Source organism: Charadrius vociferus, unplaced genomic scaffold (genome assembly GCF_000708025.1).
Source record: "Charadrius vociferus isolate BGI_N301 unplaced genomic scaffold, ASM70802v2 scaffold72, whole genome shotgun sequence".
NCBI classification, from domain to species: Eukaryota; Metazoa; Chordata; class Aves; order Charadriiformes; family Charadriidae; genus Charadrius; species Charadrius vociferus.
In genome coordinates this window covers 1,654,119-1,672,381 of record NW_009647830.1, presented here as the reverse complement: position 1 = coordinate 1,672,381, position 18,263 = coordinate 1,654,119, and the positions used below count along the sequence as shown (strand labels likewise).

The following is an 18,263-nucleotide window of genomic DNA, read 5'->3' as shown; positions in this document are numbered from 1 at the left end:
GGGCTGCGCCGGCGCCCCCTCGTCGTCCCCGCGTCGCCATCCGCTCCGGGAGCCCTTTGCCGTTCCCGCCTGCTCCTGCCTCTAACCCCCTTTCCTCCCCTTCCAACCCCTTCCCCTCGGCCGCCCCGCGAGGACCTTCCACGCCGCCTCCCCGCCGCTCTCGGCCTGCCCTTCCCGGCCCGCCGGCCACCGCCGCGGCGCCCTCCTCGCCCCTTCCCTCCTTCCCGGCTCCCTCCTCACGCCGCATCCCTCAGGCCGGGGAGCCCATTCCCTCCCGCTCCCCCTGGCCTCGGAGCTAGCCGGGAGGTTGCTCTCCTGGGTCTACTTCTCCATCAGTGTGCCAAAGACAGGCAATCCCTTTTCCTTTCCTTTTTTTTTTTTTTTTTTAAATTTAATTAAAAACCCTCCAAAATCTGAACACCTCCTTTTCCGACACTTCCTAGAAGTGAATGCCGTAGGGAAAAAGCACAAGGTGGTGTGGAAGTTGGCAGCGCCACTGTTGGCTGTATCAGAGCTGCCTGAGCTTTCTGGTAGGAAAATCCCTTCACAATGCTGGAGCAACTGGCAGCCCACCAGCATGTGCGGGTGAATGTGTGTGGGCATGTACATGCCCTTAAAAGATGGTGCTCACATTAGGGGTACATGAGGATAACACCACATAGCTCTTTTTGTGCCTACGTCTATGTCTACTTTGGTATATTTTTATACACGTAGATGCAGGCAGAGCATATGGCGAGTGTAATTGTGCATATTTGTTTGCTCGCATACATGCATATCTGTGGGTATGCATAAATCTAGATTTTGTAATGCAGTTAAGATAGAGCAACTGGAATCGGTGTATGATTCATAGTGCGTGCATATGGCTGTTATAGACTGTGCATTTCTCATGTAGCTCTCCCTGCTGCATTTAGGTACATTATAAGAGTTCAACTGCTTCTTTAAAGATAAATGGTTGGTTTTCTATCATTATTACCTGAACAGTGTTCTATTCTAAATTTACAGGTCTTTAACGTAAAAAGTGAAAGTTTCTTAGGTTATCAGAGTTTCATGCAAAACCAGCACGGGAGTTAGGTTACAGGGTGGTCAGCGCATCACTTAGGTGCAGCTTCTACCCTTACATATTTTACTCGTTATTTTCCTAGATGTAGTCCACAAATGACCCTTCCCTAAAGGAGCTGTATACCTTTGCAGGAGCTACTCAGATTCTGCAGCCTGGCATTTGTCTGCACTGGAGATCTTTCCTTTTCTAAGCTATCTGGATTTCTAATTTGTTTATGTGACATGTTCATCTTCAGGTCTAGGCCTAGATCTATCATACAGGTAGCACTCTCCAGGCTTTTGCCTCTAGTGTTTTGAATCTCAGTATGTTGGCTTTTTATATTGCTTCAGCAGCTGAACTCAGTGCTTTGCTATTTTTAAGCGCTTCTGTAGCTTCAGACCTTTTCTTGCTTTAGCTGATCTGTATTCTTGCTTTGAAAGTTATCCCCTCTAGGCCCCTTAGAAGAAGGACAGCTCAGTGCTTCAGACACCACCGAAATTGCTGATAATGAACGCATTCATTGTGTCTTCTACACGTTCATCTTATCTTCTAGTTAGGAGCTGGGCATGCTGAATCTGATCTGTTTGCAATGTCATGCCAAGTTACCAGTTTTTGTGAACAGTGTCTCCAAGACTTTACTTTACCCTCTGGAATATTTTGACCTGAGTAGGTTCTTGAATAACTAGTCTTATTCAAACTGGTATTTTGTAGATGTGGCCCATGTCCAGACATAACACGGTTAGCATGAGAAGATTTTCTCATCCAAAGAATTCTGCAGTGTTCATCATGGAGATGAGAACGAAGGCTACGTGGGTCTTGATCCCAGAAGTCACTGGTAGTGATGATCCATACCAAAATTCCAGGGCATTGAGAACGTTGTGTAATGTGAAGCTCCCAGTATCTCTGCATACTCCAGCACCCTTCATTTGTATAGCTGCAGTACAGAGGTAGAAGACTGGAATTCTGATTGTTAGTATAGGTTCGGGCAGCTAGCAAAGTCATGGGCTTTTATTTTTGATTGTGGAATTTCAGGGTTGTTTCTCCCTTGCCTCTCATTGTTTGATAACTCAAAATTGGAGCGTGTGCTGCTTGTAGAACCAGCCTTAGTCTAATTGTTCCTAAGAATTTGTGAAGGTAATGGCTATTACAGATGCTTTCCTAAATGCTCTAAAGACTTCTTGCTGTGTCATTTGTCAAGCTACTTTTCCTGGCATGGGTTGAGATCACAGTGTTCTTGTTATTCAAGGAGCAAGAAAACCAGCTTCCACATGGCAAGTATGTTCAGTTTAGAAAAATAAAATTGTCACCTTCATTCCTCCAATGCTTTCAGCCTTTGGTGTTGATAAGTCAACAGTAAGGCCGTAATTTTGGCACTTAGAATGTTATAATGTATGAAACAGAAATTACTGAGGACCTGCTTTTACTGGAATCATGAATCTTTTTACTCGGAAGAAGTACCAATCAAATGTACTTTTCCCTCAACTAAACGAGACGTTGTTTTACCCCATTTCTCTTGGCAAAGGGGCCATCAAAGGATTACCTTGAACTATTGATTTTATCTCACGTTGTGCGGCTTAGCCACCCTTATTTAATAAGGCACATTTTGATCAGTATTGGAGAATCCTTTACTACCTGTAGTAAAGACTTTTGGCCCAGAAGTATAGCCATGGGGACCTTACCTTGTGCACACTATTACAAGTTGGCCATAGAGAAACTTTTATTATTCATAGAGTGGTTGGAAGTAAAGAAACTTCACCTCTGAGCTCCAACAGGTCAGTATTTTTTTAAGAATTCACTTGCTTAACTTGTTGTTCTGGTGTCCTACAGCTTGTTTAAAAGAAAGGCTGATGAGCTGTTTGGGAAGTGTCTCACTCTCCTCTTTTGTCTGTGTCAAAGTGACATTCCTGTGTCATGAACTCACTTGTAGTTAGTCATGGCATTGTAGCAGATACAGTTTACCTTAATCTTCCCATTGAAGTTGAAAGTCTAGTCAGATTTGTCACTACTGTACTAAACTAGTTTATTACATATTTGTTACTCATTTATTACATCTAAATATCTCCTGTTAATATGAGCTCTCAAAAAATGAAGATGACCTTCACTGAGGTCTCTCTAGCTGTTCAGTCTAAAAGAAGTTTATTAGCCTGACCTTCCCAAGCTTTATCCACATCCAATCTTAGTATCAGTTCCTTTACAGCCTTACAACCTGATAATTACTTTTTTTTTTCTTTTTTTTCCTTCTTTCTCCCTCACCCCTCAGTAGTATCCATCAAACCTCTTGGACTCTGAGAGTCTTTTCCTAAGCTTCTTCCCTTGATAGTCCAAGGGAACTCAGCTGAGATGTCGGACAGATTCCTTTGCTTTGGAGCCTCTTTGCAGATTTATCCCTACTAACCGGAGTGGGATACTTCTTTCAGTATAAGAAGTCAGTAGCCATCCGTACTGTGAATTGCTTATGGATGGACCAGGAGGGACTCATTCCCCATTTGGAAGATGCTCTTCATTAGACTGGGCTATGGTTTCCTTAAAAAACATAATGCCTTAGAACATTTTATTTAGATTGTTGTTTTTGGCCTAGTTTGTGCTGTTACTACATTTTTCCTTTAGGATACACCTCTAGAATGTCCTACTTTCTTCTTTGCTGTTTACTTTCAAGAACTGAGAATTGTGCTGAGATGATACTTTTAGAAAAAAAGGATTATGATGTTATAATTCTTTGGTGTAAAGATCATTTTGACAGGTTTCTCATACAGCCATCTGTTTCACCTTGAAAATGTGAAGGTGGTTCACAGCTTTCTGTGTGGAAAAAATGTTACTTATTGTGCTTTTTTATTGGGAGTCTTCTTATAAGCTGAAATAAGGAGCTGTCAGGGAGACTGTGAAAATGTATTCCAAGTTCCTGAATGTCAGAAAACAACTTAAGAAAGTGTCTTGCATTCTAGTCTACCATCACTGTCTTAAGAGATTGAAAAGTTCCAGCTACCTTACACCAGGAAGCATAAGGTTTACATGTGAGAATTCAGCTAGCAGGTTATTTTAAAACATTAATTCCTCTCTCTTCAGTTGTTTTCCTTCTTCATAAATTGCTACCTATGAATAATTTAGCTGTTGAGGTTTCACAAGGTACTCTTTGCTGAGGTTTCTGTACAAGTGATTTGTTAAGAGAATAAATGTAAGAGATCCCTGGCACTGTGAATACTGTCAATACTATTAATAATTCGGTAACAATTCTTTTCTGAAAAATCCCTGTGCTTATTATCAGTCTGTCTGATTGATTTTTGTTTTCCAGTTTGAATATAGCTTTCTTAAAGAAGTCTAGGGTGGGGAAGTTGTACACGTGAAGGCACTAACCCATCAAACAGCAATCAGTAGGGACTATAACACGGGCGTTGATGTAGTCAGTTCCTCTGTAGACAAGGAAAGCTGCTTAGAGCCAGTTACCACTTAAAGAAATCTTGCTAATTCATCCAAATAAGTAATTTGTTACACAAAGTCATCTATGGCTAGAATAACAGGCAGAGGCAACAGAAGAGCATTGCAACTATTGCCATAAAATCCTTTCTATTTTAACAAACGTGTCATTTGCTTCTCTCTGAATCTTACCCTTTATGATTTAAAATTCCTGAACATTTCATGCCAGATGCAATTCATCCTAGAGGCATTCCAATGACTTTCTTATTTTGTGATTCATGGTATAGGTCTATACACTATGAGGTCTATAGCTCTATATACCATAGCTCTATGTACTCTAGCTCTATGATTTATTCCATGTCTACCAGTTCATAAGTTTGCTGCTACCTGACATGCCTTGGTAATTTGGGGTCTTTTTTACTGCTCTTAGCATTTGTAGTTTCCAGTCCAATAATTGCTGTAAGCTGTAAACCACTGAGTTTCTTTAAAATATCAAATTGTTTCTTCAAACAGAACCTCTCAAATACTAGCTGAAAGGTGGGACAGGTTTTCCACCTATGATCGTGTTTAAACAATGCAAGAGGATTAATACTAAGATGCTTTAATAAGAATTCATCCCATTTTAAATACGTGATAAAAACTGGTGACAGAAATGAAACCCAGAAATGTCCTTGGCTGCCTGTTAAATCCAGTTTTAATGATCACTTGGTTTGAAATACATAGAGGTTCAAATAGATTTGGAAGAAAGGAGTTTTCACAATTTGAAGTTTTCCTGATTTATTTACTTGTTATGACAGGACTACTGCCAGTTTGATCTGAAACCTTTTCTCCTGTATCTTTTTTAGAGCAAATACTTTGTTTAAAATTTGGATCAAATATAAGCCTCGACTGCCAGGATGGTATTACAATGAAAAACTTCTGAAAGTTGGTGATTCCCTTGCTCAGATCAAAGTAAGTCATATGAAAACAGAAAATGCTCAATCACAGTCTTTGTTTCCTTATGTTTCTATGGTACTTTAATTTTTAATCATCTTTTACAGAAAGCTGTTTAGAAAGTAGCAAAAACTTACAAAATAATTTCAATGAGAGTTGGTGATTTGAATCTTATTGTAAAATTGCCGTAATTTCTTGATATATTTTCTGTATCTGTATTTTCTATGCACTCTTTGTCTTTTTAAACACCCTGAAATCTTTCTTTAATATTTGTGTGTTTCAGTATGGTAGAGTACAATATCTGACTGTCCCTGTAGGTGCTGTTTAAGTACAAATTGACAATGATAGGTGGTTTATTCTGCTGAAATTTCAACTCAGTGCTTAGTTAACCAAATGTGAATGTAAAGAATTGTCAGGAGAGGAACACAGAACATAAACCAGAGTGCAATTAGACATTATGCAACTATATGTATTGATGATGCTCCTGCATCTTGAATTCTGTGTGCACTTCTGGTCTCCTCCAAAAAGGTAAATCACAACTGAAAAAGATTCAGGAGCTAGATTGTTGAAGACTTGAAGGGTATTTGGGGGATGTTTCACTACATTCAATTTTTATACGCTTACCTAGTCATGTCTTACTGAGTACTGTTGGATGGGATACTGGACCAGTAACTATTGGTCTGACTCCATACAGCTAGTTTTATGTTATAGTCTTATACAGTATTTGTCCTTCGTGTCTGCTAGGAAAAAAGCCCTCAGAGATATGCCACTTATTACCTTGGTGATGTTTGTGTCAGAAGATCATGTCATAAAATCTGGGGCTTTCAAGGGTAGTTACTAAACAACATTGAGAAGCAGCTCAAAGATGTACAGTTGAAAGCTAGTTATAAGTCAGTCCTTTTAGGATTGAAGAAGGGTGTGTAGTCCTGAGTGATAAAGTTAGGAAGCAGAAATACTGAAGGATTACAGAATTATAGGTTAATTTATTATAAAGGTTCAGTACTTGAAATGTTGCTTGAGAGAATACACTTAAAGTTTGTAGAGAATTAGCGTAATGTAAAGGGACAGCTCCTAAATAGATGCTATCTGCTTAGTGTGATTTTGTGTTTGTAATGATCTGTCAGTGGATTTTTCTACTTTTTGCCATGAACATATTAGAAGATATTAATTTGATCGATAATACTTTTCTAGCTTAAAACTCTTGCTGTTTAGTCTGTCTGAGTTATGAGGTAGTCAAGTATACATTTTAATTATATCTTTCTGTCTTTCAGGCCTATTTAGGGCACAGCTTTTTAATATTAGTCTTCTAAAAAATTGATTGTAATAGAAAAATTATAGCACAAAAGTAGTGAAAGTCTGTTATTTATAGTAGAATTCTTCCATGCTTTTGGAAAGGTTTCTGTAACCTCTACTTAATTTTTGAACATAACGGGAATAAAAAATTAAGTTAAACGACGTTTGGTTTTTTTGTTTTTTTTTTGTTTTTTTCACAAAAGGAGTATTAAATTTCAGTTCTTCCCACCCTGCAAAGAAAAACAGATAACTAGATAACTGACATTATTTTTAAATAGAAAATAATTTTTAAGAACAGTCTATTGACTTTTGCATTAGGAAGGCAGTTAAATGCCAATTGTCACCCGTATTCACTCTTTTTCATTCTCTGCAGCGTATGACACTATTAGATTCCCTCTTTTCACCTAGAAGAGGGCATAATTGGAAATGTGCCAAGATAGTTTGCAGGCCGATCCTTTGGAGGAACACATCTAATGAAACTGTTCTTCCACTATTATGTCCTTCACTTATGGAATCCATCAAGGATAAATGCTATTTACGCTATTTATGGAAAGCATATATGTGTGGCTACTAGGTGAACTTTTCTGCAGACCTGGGTAATGGTATGAGTATGATGCAGATGTTACAAAGTCTTACATATCCTTCACTGCATCTGCTCTAAAGACTTAGGCAAAAGTGGCCTGTGGCCTGTATAAAGAACAGCAAGCTGAAGCTAAACTTCAGCAGCACTCAACTCTCACTGGTAGGTTGAAGAAGGCATATGGAAAAGTCCGTAACTGTGGAGCTGTTACAATTGAAGCTATAGGCTCATGCTATAAGTTTAGGAAGACTCACAGGGATTCTTAAGGAAGCTTGAATAACTGCATTTGCTAATAGGCCCTTCATTACCTAGGCGATTCCGTTAATGTTTTCTTCATGCTCATGTTTTCCTCAAGTTTTCTTAGCTTCTGGGCCCTAGGAAATGCTTGGAATATTAGATTGAGCTTTTAGTGCTTGGGAACTGCTGCTCTCACAGCGTGCTTAGTAAGCTTATTTCAAAGGCATCAAACCCTGCTCTCTGTATTTTACATTGGCTTCCCATAGCACAATTCAAATGTAGTAATTTGGTCCTTATCTTCAAGTGCTTAACGAGCCGGCCCTAGATTGCCTAAAAACAATCTACAATTATGAGTAAAGACTTCTGCTTGCAAGTTCAATCATCTAGTGTAATGTGTTTTTCTACAGTAAAGGTAAAGTTATCAATGTTGTTGAAAAAGTTGTTTTGCTGGCCAGCCTAAAACTTTGAAATGAGCTGTCTTTGGAACTTCCATTTTTAAGTGCATTTCTTTGACTTTACAAACTTAGTTTGCATTCTATCAATTTTTTTCCCTGGAGGAAAAAAGAAAGAAAAAACATGAGATGGATGTCAGTAACGAATTTTAATGCATTATTGGAAAGATGAATATGCTGTAACACCAGCTCTGGGATTAGTGGAGTAGAGCCTATTCCATAAGTACCCCTCTTGACTCCTAGTTGAAAACTACTAGTGATTATTTTAAATTTTAATCTGCCTTTATGTTATATAATACTTAATGGTGTGTAGTCTTTAAAAATGAGTTACTGAATATGAGTAGTCAATAGGTCAGCACCCACTTAACTTTGTCTTCCTGCTAGTTTTTTAATCCCTTCTCGCTTTAGATTCCTTCCTGTTATACATCTGCTATATATCTTTCAGGACACACCTAAAGTCATTATGTCATACATCTGGAAATTAGTCCATTAGTCATCATACTGATCAGTACTGACTCATTTTTTTCCCCTCCCTCACTGCCTGTATCCGCCTGTTGTCTCTGGTCTTATACACATATTTTAAACTGTTTGGGAGACAAATTACCTTTTTTGCTGTATATTAGTAACTAAATTAATGGGATTCTAATCCATGACTTCAGATTCCAAGAGTTATCACAGCCTCAATCTATGTATTAGATTACACAAGTGACCAGCTGCCCATAGCTGTCCATGGAATGTCAAAGTTTCTGTGTATGGCCGCTGCTTTCACACAGCAAAGAGGACAATAGGGCCATGTGAGTTAGACTCCTCAGATGATTAAAAATTCAGAGTGAGCATTACTTTGGTGGTAGGAATTTATATTGAAAAAAGTGGGTGCAAGGAAATACTTCTGAATTTTCTGTGATTAAAGGATCATTTTTTACAAATACAAATTAGTTACTTTTTCCCCAAGAACTTACCATGACTGGTGTGAATGTGTGCGCTAGAATTAATGAAGTTGGTAGAGAAACTTCTAAATAATTTTTACTGCAGGAAGTGGTGGAGGTGATTCAGTAAGTGGCTCTTCCACATCTGAGTCAGAGCTGAACCACAGTCTCATCATGATTGTAGAGTGGTTCAACATGCTGCTGGGGAGCTGTATGTTGAATGAGACATAAATCTCAACATCCTGCTTGTTAAAAGTTCTTAAAGATGCAGTGGCGATTTCTGGCCTATTAATGCTGACTGGTTGGCCATCTGTAAATTCTGGTTGTCACTTGTTTCATTCTTTTTTAGTGCATCTTATTCTGAAGTGTTTGATTTCTGATATTAAGTCATTTTTCCTCTCAGCTTTAATAAAAAAAAAAAAGGCCTTTGCCATCAGGGAAATAGGGGAAATAGAAGTGATGTCTGTATATTGTTTATAAAGTTCTACATTATGAAGTACTTTTCTCAGAAGTGTGGTATCATTATCATTACTGTTGCAAAGCTGCAGGACATTCCAGGAACCCTTTGAGTTTATTATATTAGCCCAGGATCATACTTCACAATTGTTCTCTGATATGTCATATTTATGATTAAAATAAACAGAAACTCCCAAACCACAAGCTATTCTTTTAAGTACTCGAACCTTTCATATGCTGAGAGTATTCACATTAGAAATTACATTGCTGAATGTTTGTATGAAACTTAAGTGTTGTACTTCCAGCTGCTCTTTGACACTTACACTTTTTTACGTAAAGATAATAAACAACCCAAACATTTTATTGAAATAGAAATGTAATATACAAACTATAAAAATAACATATTATTCATTCTTCAGGAATATAAGTTGGCACTTCTACAGTGCTATGGAAGATACTTTCAGCAGTTCATTTCTGTAAACGTTGATGATATCATGGATGATGTGCATCGATTTAAATCCACCTTTTTTCCGAATGGTTTGAAAGATAAAAATGCAGCACTTACGGTAGGTTGTAGGTTTGGTTGTTTGGGTTTTTTGTGTCAAAGACATTCACAGATTCAAAATAGGTAGCCTATTTTATCCTTCATGAATGTACTTCATTTTGTTATATTAATCAGATATTAATATTAACTAATCTTAATAGTTTGTCTCTATAGATTACATTGAGATTTAAGTCATATGTGTGATATGAACATTCAGAATTGGTGTCCGTTTTTAAGAGGAGATAAATGTTTACGCTTTTGTGGCATAAGCCAACCACTACTAACTTAATATTTAAAAGGCAATCTTCTCTGAACACATTATTCGGTAACTGTCTACAGCAATTTTTGTTCTGAAATAGTTGCTATTTACCGCAGAATCCGGATATAGCAAAATTTGATAACTGTCCTGCAATTGTTGTAGAAATTTCTGTACAGTGTGATCTTAAGGACTGGACAGAGTGCAAGAGAATTAAAAAATTGTACTGTAGTTTACACCATAAATGTGCAAAAATACTACATGTAAAAAAAGCTCATGACATAGTGAAAACAAGCAGTATTGCATTATGAAAAATAGCTTATTTGCTCACTATGAAAAAAGAGGCAAAATGGTGAATAGTTTTTTAAGTTCTCTGAGGTATGGAAAGCTGGGCAACCTCAAGAATCCATTGTGATCCTTTTGTATTTATTGTTTATTGAGGAGCTTGCAATTTGTCATTTGTTACCCATGGAAGAAAGTGTTTCAATAGGCATAGGGGGAATGCTAAAAGCATGTTAGATTTTATTATAAGCCATGCTCTGCTGAGAAGCTCTATTTTCAGTACATGGTGGGTATTTCAAAATAAAGTAATGCAAGTTATTCTGTGATCAGGAACAATAAAAGAAAAGCATAGGCATTTCCTGTGTATTAAGCTAATCAAATTCATATTTCTCTAGTCAGAGTTAGATTGTAAATAGGTGTTTAGTGAGGAGAAAAAAGCAGTTTGCTTAAAAGCTAGAAGCAGATGTCGTGATAGAAAAGATACTCAGTTTATGTTATTTTTTTGTTTTTTAAACATTGTTCAGCTTCTTAGAGAGATATGATCGAAGACTATGTTAATCCATTTAATTTTGTTTTTCTTTTAAAATGCTTTGGAAGTAAATTTGAAGTTCCAGAGATGGTTTGTCCTGTGTTCTATATGTTTCCCTAGACCTTGAACCAATCGTAGTGCCAGATGTTATCATGAGTCTATACTAAAAAGCCTGTTCTATAACTTGGCCTTTAGACACTGAGCTATCCCTAAATTTTCAGATATGGAATCTAGTTTGACAATGATCTCTGTGATTGGAAATGGATAATGATAATGTGTCAGATGATTACACCTAAGTCTATATATGTTTTTTTTTGCCAGGTTTTTGTGGCTAGCTTTTGTTTTTTAATGTAACGCTAAGGAAATCGCAGAAATAGAGTTCCAGGGCTTGAAACTTCCAGTTTCGGTGAATTAACTGCAAAAAATAATATAATTTCAAACATTAGCAGGTTAATAGACTTGTGAGAGGTTGATAGTTGTTGGTTGGTGGTGTCCCACTTAGCTCATTTTCTCACATGTTCCTTTGGTCAGATGATACTGTACTCCAGACAAGACTGGGATCACATTATCTTAGGTATTACAAGGAAGAGAAGGAACAATGCATCTGTAGAGGAGAAAAGTAACGGATGGGAGTGAGAAATAAGATATCTGTGATACAGATGGAGAAGTAAAGTGCAGCAAAGTTAAGATTTGCCTTAATTTACAGCGGACATCTACAGAGAAGTGAAGGATTAAAGCCAGATTCTTCGAATCTCAATTTAATGCCTCAATCATCCTTTCTCCCTTTCAGCAGCCCTAGTGCATTAGGTGCATTTTCATCCTCTGATGCAGTGGAAACTGACTCAGGCTAATGATACAGCAACCTTAAAGCTTTAACACTTTCTCCGTATTCTATTGCTCATTTAAATGTCATGCTGATTTTTTTTGTGGTATGCTTGATCTTTTCATACTCACCATTTTGTTGTACTTTGCTGATGTGAAACTGATATATGCTTCCATTTTAACTACATATATTAATTTTACGTATGTTTCCATGTGTTTTAGTTCCATGCTTTGCAAGAGAGAAATGTTTGCATTTATCAGATGGTTTGCAGCAGTGATAGAAATCTCCAGAATCCAGAGTCCCTGCAAACTTGTTTCAGTGTCTTGTCCTCGTTACGGCTCACGATGCAAGTGGCTCTGCCTCAGGAGAATTTGTGTTGGCTTATCTACAATGGTACCTCAGGCTTTCCATTTACGTTTTTTTGCTAAGCAAACCTGTGGAGGGAAACTTCATACTTATTCTTTAAGATCAACCTAATGGTCATGAATAGTTAGTCTTCAATCACAGTAGGTTTTTTGGTAATTTCTTTTTTTCTAGAGTAAGGGATTTTTAAATTGAAGTTTCTACATATTGTGCCTTTTTCAGGTGGAGTGTTGTAAAAGTAATAGCATTTTCATCACAGCTGTGGTTAGAGTGTACTAATAAAATGAAATTTAACAGCATAATAAGGGCATTTTTTGAGTGAACCCTGATTAAAAAAACCTCAAGATTTTTTTTGTCAATAAAATGTTTGTGTTAATAAGTTTGGTTTGTTTGGGTTTTTATTTGAAAAGGGAATTGCAGATCCTAGAGTAGAAAATGATTGTCTGACATTACATCTTTGTGGTTTTTAAATGATCTTTAAGGCTAAAGTTAATAATAAATCTATTCTAAAGCATACCATATGACATTTAAGAATTTGAACCTCTGTATATGATTTTAGTGTGCTACTTATAAATGCGTGAATTGGGAAAAAAAAATTGAGGAAAAATTGAACTTCTCTGAACTAGATACACAGAGAATGGTGCATAAGTTTTTATTTCAAGAACAACAACAGTATATTTATGCTTTGAAAGGCAATGTTATTTAGTGAAGAGTCAAAAGACTATTATTAATTCATTCTACTATGGTCAATTGTTGCTACATATATAGAAGAAACAATGTGTTTTTAATTTAACTTTGGAAAATTTACTTTCTGTGAGCTATAATTGGTCAAAATTCTTATCCTTTTGTTTTACTGGGACTGTGATTGCCCTTAGTCCCCACTTTTGAGGTGTGTTTTTCGTTTGTCTGTTTCTATGGGAGAAGAATTAAAATTAAAATATACTCACCTGCCATTCTTAAGTTGCACTACATGTATGTGGGACAGCTGTCCGTACCAAGCCTAGCCAATAATCTAATTAATTTAGAAGCAGGCAATAACTCATATTTTCCCCAGTTCCTGAGCATTTTCTGCAATTCCCGGCAATATATTTTGTGCCTCATTACACATTTGACTGATAAAAAGAAATCTTCCTAATGCTGGCTCCATTCTTGATTATTGGGATAATAATACCCTTCTAGCTATGACAGTTGACATTGTGATGCCTCCCGCTGCCACAGGTGTCCCTTTCTGAACATTCGTACAGACAGAATAATAGACTTCCCCCCCACCCCCCGAACTGCAGTGTCTTTTATACTTACTTCTAGGGCTGATTTTTGAAAAGCAGTTTTGTTATATAGCCTAAATTAAGTAAATTTTTGACAGGATTTTATTTGTAAGTCACTTTGATGCTCTTGAAAACTCTCGACACGATCAATTTTCTTCATTTCACTTATCATACTTAATATCACATAATAGTGGTGTTGTCTGCCAGGACAGTGCCATGACAGACTGAAAGAATCGTATAAGGTAAGGTCTGTGAGGAGAGATCATTTTTTTTTAGAGGCTGACATTTTTTAATAAAACCAAGTTTTTTCTCTCTGTCAGTTATTTAATAAAAATTTGATGCAGTAAATTTTTAAGATTTAATTCTCTTATTATACTACTTCATTGTGTAAGTATTTTTGAAGCTAATATTGCCCAAGAATTTAATGGCTTCATCTTCTCTAATTTAAAAGTAGTTATGGAAAAATCATTAGTTTATTTTTCAGCCTCTGAAAATAACAACCCAGATATTAAGAAAAAGTTTCAGTTGGTTAGCATAATAAATTTCCTGTAGGGTTATAGAACTTACCTGTTTTTTTATTTATTTTAATTTGTTTTTGCAGGTACTATTCATATTTACATCATATGCAGACATTTGATGATGATAGGTCAGTCTGCTAAGGTATGGCAAAATAAATGGAAACATTTTAAAAATTTACAGAAATTGGAAAATGCACCTGTATTTTGGATAACACTGTATCCTGACTTTTCTATTTCATTGTCATTGCCAATAGTAGCACTTTGTCACAAGGGAATAAAATGTCTAGATTGCAAAATTGCTGCGTTCTAAGCCGTTATGCCTTTATGACTCTGCTCTTTCCTCAGTTGTGGAATTGAGCCTAATGTAATGTCTTGCTGGTCTTTGAGATGGGACATGTTAGACTGTTTCAGGGGGTTCTAGATGCTTTTTTTTTGGACAACTATATCAAGTCCCAAGAATTGGTCTTTTGTTTATTAAAATGTGGAAATGTACTGACACCTGGTGGCTTGGTTTTTAGTTGTAAATACTTGATAAAAACGACCTGGCCTTTCCCCTCTGCCCTTTTTAACTGTGAATGTAATTTTTGTTGGTCTTAGCTTTAATTTTTTCTCCTAAAACTTGAAAAAAGACTGACTAAGCCTAAACCCAGTATATTTTCTTATCTGTTCGTTATATTAATCTTTCATTGAGCAGGAAAGATTTTTTTCTCTTTGAACATCTTTTATTGAAATCAGAAGTGATTTAGCACCTCCTTTATTGTATTCAGGCTTTTACTATACAGGAAACAGAAGAATTGATCGTACATATTTCAGATTCTTTAAATTCAGACAAAAAAAAAATAATCTGTGTGTTGACATAATTTAGGACTGAGGTTGTGCATATTTTGTGAATCTCAGGGAACAGCTGATCCGAAGAAAATACAAGGGGAAGATATTGTTCAATCAATTTAGTAGGACTAATTCTTAATATTAGACTGCTGCAATGACTATGTTGGCCATAAAGTTAAGAGCTGATAGTGTAGTTCCATGATTGTAAATTAATACAAGTGCAGGCTGTCAGCAAAGAAGGCAGACTCCTTTGCATCCCAAATAATCTTGCTGATCTAGTTGAAAACCAACTTAGAAAAAAATTATCACTAGAGCTGACAAAAAGGAGAGGGATAACTCTCAAGATAAGAGCAGAAGAGGGAGGAGGGCTGCACCTCTGTAATGGTGGCTATAGTGAACTGGAGTGGTTAAAGTAGGTTGGAGGCTAAAATATAATGCTTGACCACAGTTTCAAATGGGAAAAAAACAATAATATGTGGGAGGAATGCTTTGTAGTCAATAAACATGTTAAAACTTAGTACAATGTCTGTGATTTTTTCCCCCTCTTTTAATTTGTCCTACCAGATGAGCATAAGTCTTTGTATGTGTCCTTTAGTAATAGGAAGTACATTTGTAGTAATAGTAAGTACATTTGTATAGCTTAAAATGCATTCAATTTAAAACTGGATTTCTTCAATACAGGTCCTGGAATACTTACTGTGGGCCAGTATATGTATGGAATCATCCACTCCGCTCTTATCTGTGCATTATTTAACATGGAGAACAACCCTATATACTGCAGTTTCTCAGTGTTATTTTGATTGTCAAGCCAGCATTCATGGAGAGGTAACATGATTCACCATATGTAGCATTTCAGAAGCAATCAAATGGGAAATAAATATTGATTTAAATATTCCTATTTATTATCAGGTCGTATGTATTTAGAGTACTGCCCCTATTCCAAAATTTAACTACAAAGTGGAGGTATGTTTCCATATGTAAATGAGTAACCAATTCAAATGCACTTTGTAATCAATTCAAATGTACTTTGTAATATAATCACAGTCATAGACGTCTAGCATTAAGTCGTGGCCAGCCCCCATGCATCTATACAAAGGATAATTTGAAAAGGTTTTCTTTTCCTTTTCAATGTTGTTCATGCCCTGGCTTTCATTGCAGCTCTTTGCAGTTGTCTGAATTCAAGAATTATATGATTCTAAAATTAAATACCAACATACAGAATATGAAAACAGAGTATATATATTTTTTTTAATACTTTGAACAGATATTTGCTCGCCGTGGTCTGATTAAAATTGATGAACTGAAGCAATTAGCAAATATCAGTTCTTCGTTGGAAAATTCAGAGACGAAAAAGATTTTTAGAGAGGCCACTCTAAAGGTATTCTGCAATGCATTGTAAACAGGTAGAGTAGTTACAATCTCTATGAACAGAACACGTAACTCAGTTATTTACTTACTTTTTTCTTTGTGTCAGATGTCAGTAATGATTTTCAAGAGAGCAGTATATGAATCCAGAAGAAAGCCGAAAAGCTACTTTCGACCTAAGTTAAGAGTTAACCTGAAAGAAGCACAAAATGTAAGTCTAACATTTTGTACAATCCTTCTCTGTTTACTATTTGCATGTGATGAATATGTGATATAATTCTGCTTAATTCATATGGTGCTCTTCACAAGGAGAAAGTTTTACTCTTTCAGTTTCATAGTTAACATAATTTATTGTTAAAACTCAGAAAAAGCTTGAACAGAGGGAAGAAGTAATTACTACTTTAGAAAATACTTTTTCTTCTAGCATTTTTTTTCCTTTAACAACTATGTTACAAATAAAACTAAGAGAAATCTTGTTCATACCAAGTGTGCAGGAGTCCTGAGTTTGCCCTGCTGTGTTGAATTACAGTGAAGATAAAGGGGTACTTTGAAGAAAAGCTACTGTGTTTAAAAATTCTTTTGTACTTGCATTGGAGAACTCTTAAATCTTGAGAGATTGTTTTTGAATTATAGAATCATAGAATGGTTTGGATTGGAAGAGGCTTAAAAAATCACCTTAGTTCCAGCCCTCCTGCCATGGGCAGGGACGCCTTCCACTAGACCAGATTGCTCAGCCCCATCCAACTTGGCCTTGAAGACTTCCAGGGATGGGGCATCCACAACTTCTCTGGGCAACCTATTCCAGTGTCTCACCACCCTCACAGTAAAGAATTTCTTCCTAATATCCAATCTAAATCTACCCTCTTTCAGTTTAAAACCATTACCCCTCCTCCTATCACTACAATCCCTGATAAAGAGTCCCTCCCCATCTTTCCTGTAGGTCCCCTTTAGGTACTGGAAGGCTGCTATAAGGTCTCCCAGGAGCCTTCTCTTCTCGAGGCTGAACAATCCCAACTCTCTCAGCCTGTCTTCATGGAAGAGGTGCTCCAGCCCTCTGATCATCTTGGCCCTCCGCTGGACTCGCTCCAACAGGTCCATGTCCTTCTCATGTTAGGGACTCCAGAGCTGGATGCAGTACTGCAAGTGGGATCTCAGCAGAGCAGAGTAGAGGGAGAGAATCACCTCCCTCAACCTGCTGGCCATGCTTCTTTTGATGCAGCCCGAGATATGGTTGACTTTCTGGTCTGCAAGCACACATTGATGTGTCAGGTTGAGTTTTTCATCAACTAACACCCCCAAGTCCTTTTCCTCAGGGCTGCTCCCAATCCATTCTCCGCCCAGCCTGTATTTGTGCTTGGGATTGCCCTGATCCACATGCAGGACATTGCACTTGGCAATGTTGAACTTACAAGGTTCTCAGGGGCCTACCTCTCAAGCCTATCAACATCCCTCTGGACAGCATCCCTTCCCTCCAGCATGTCAAACACACCACACAGCTTGGTGTCATCGGCAAGCTTGCTGTGGGTGCATTCAAAGCCACTGTCCATGTTGCTGACAAACATGTTAAATAGCACCAGTCCCAATACCAACCCCTGAGGAACACCACTTGTCACTGGTCTCCACTTGGACATTGAGCCATTGACCACAACTCTTTGCGTGTGGCCATCCAGCCAATTCTTTTTCCACCGAGTGGTCCATCCATCAAATCCATATCTCGCCAATTTAGAGACAAGGGTGTTGTACGGGACAGTGTCAAATGCCTTGCACAAGTCCAGGTAGATAATCTCAGGTGCTCTTCCCTTATCCACTAACACTGTAACCCCGTTGTAGAAGGCCACCAAATTTGTCAGGCACGATCTGCCTTTAGTGAAACCATGTTGGCTGTCTCCGATCACCTCCCTATTTTCCATGTGCATTAGCACAGTTTCCAGGAGGATCCTCTCCACGATCTTGCTGGGCACAGAGGTGAGACTGACTGGCCTGTATTTCCCCAGGTCTTCCTTTTTCCCTTTTTAAAAATGTTTCCCCTTTTCCAGTCAGCAGCCATCCCACCATGTCTCCATGATGCCAGTAAGATCAAAGTGAAGGCCACCACTTATTTTTCTGCAAGATACCATGAATTAGAGAAAGGCATCCAGGATACTAAGCAGACTTTTAAGGAAG

General features: G+C 37.4%; 1 protein-coding gene across 1 annotated transcript in view; it reads left to right on the top strand.

Annotated features, from left to right (window-relative positions):
• The window catches only part of CFAP54 (cilia and flagella associated 54), a 115,649-nt gene that overhangs the window by 497 nt on the left and 96,889 nt on the right, over positions 1-18,263 (top strand). Inside the window, exons 2-7 of the mRNA XM_009882640.1 lie at positions 715-782; positions 1,751-1,986; positions 5,296-5,401; positions 9,747-9,893; positions 16,000-16,113; positions 16,210-16,311. Of these exons, the coding sequence (XP_009880942.1) occupies positions 715-782; positions 1,751-1,986; positions 5,296-5,401; positions 9,747-9,893; positions 16,000-16,113; positions 16,210-16,311 (773 nt within the window). The remainder of the gene's footprint in view (positions 1-714; positions 783-1,750; positions 1,987-5,295; positions 5,402-9,746; positions 9,894-15,999; positions 16,114-16,209; positions 16,312-18,263) is intronic.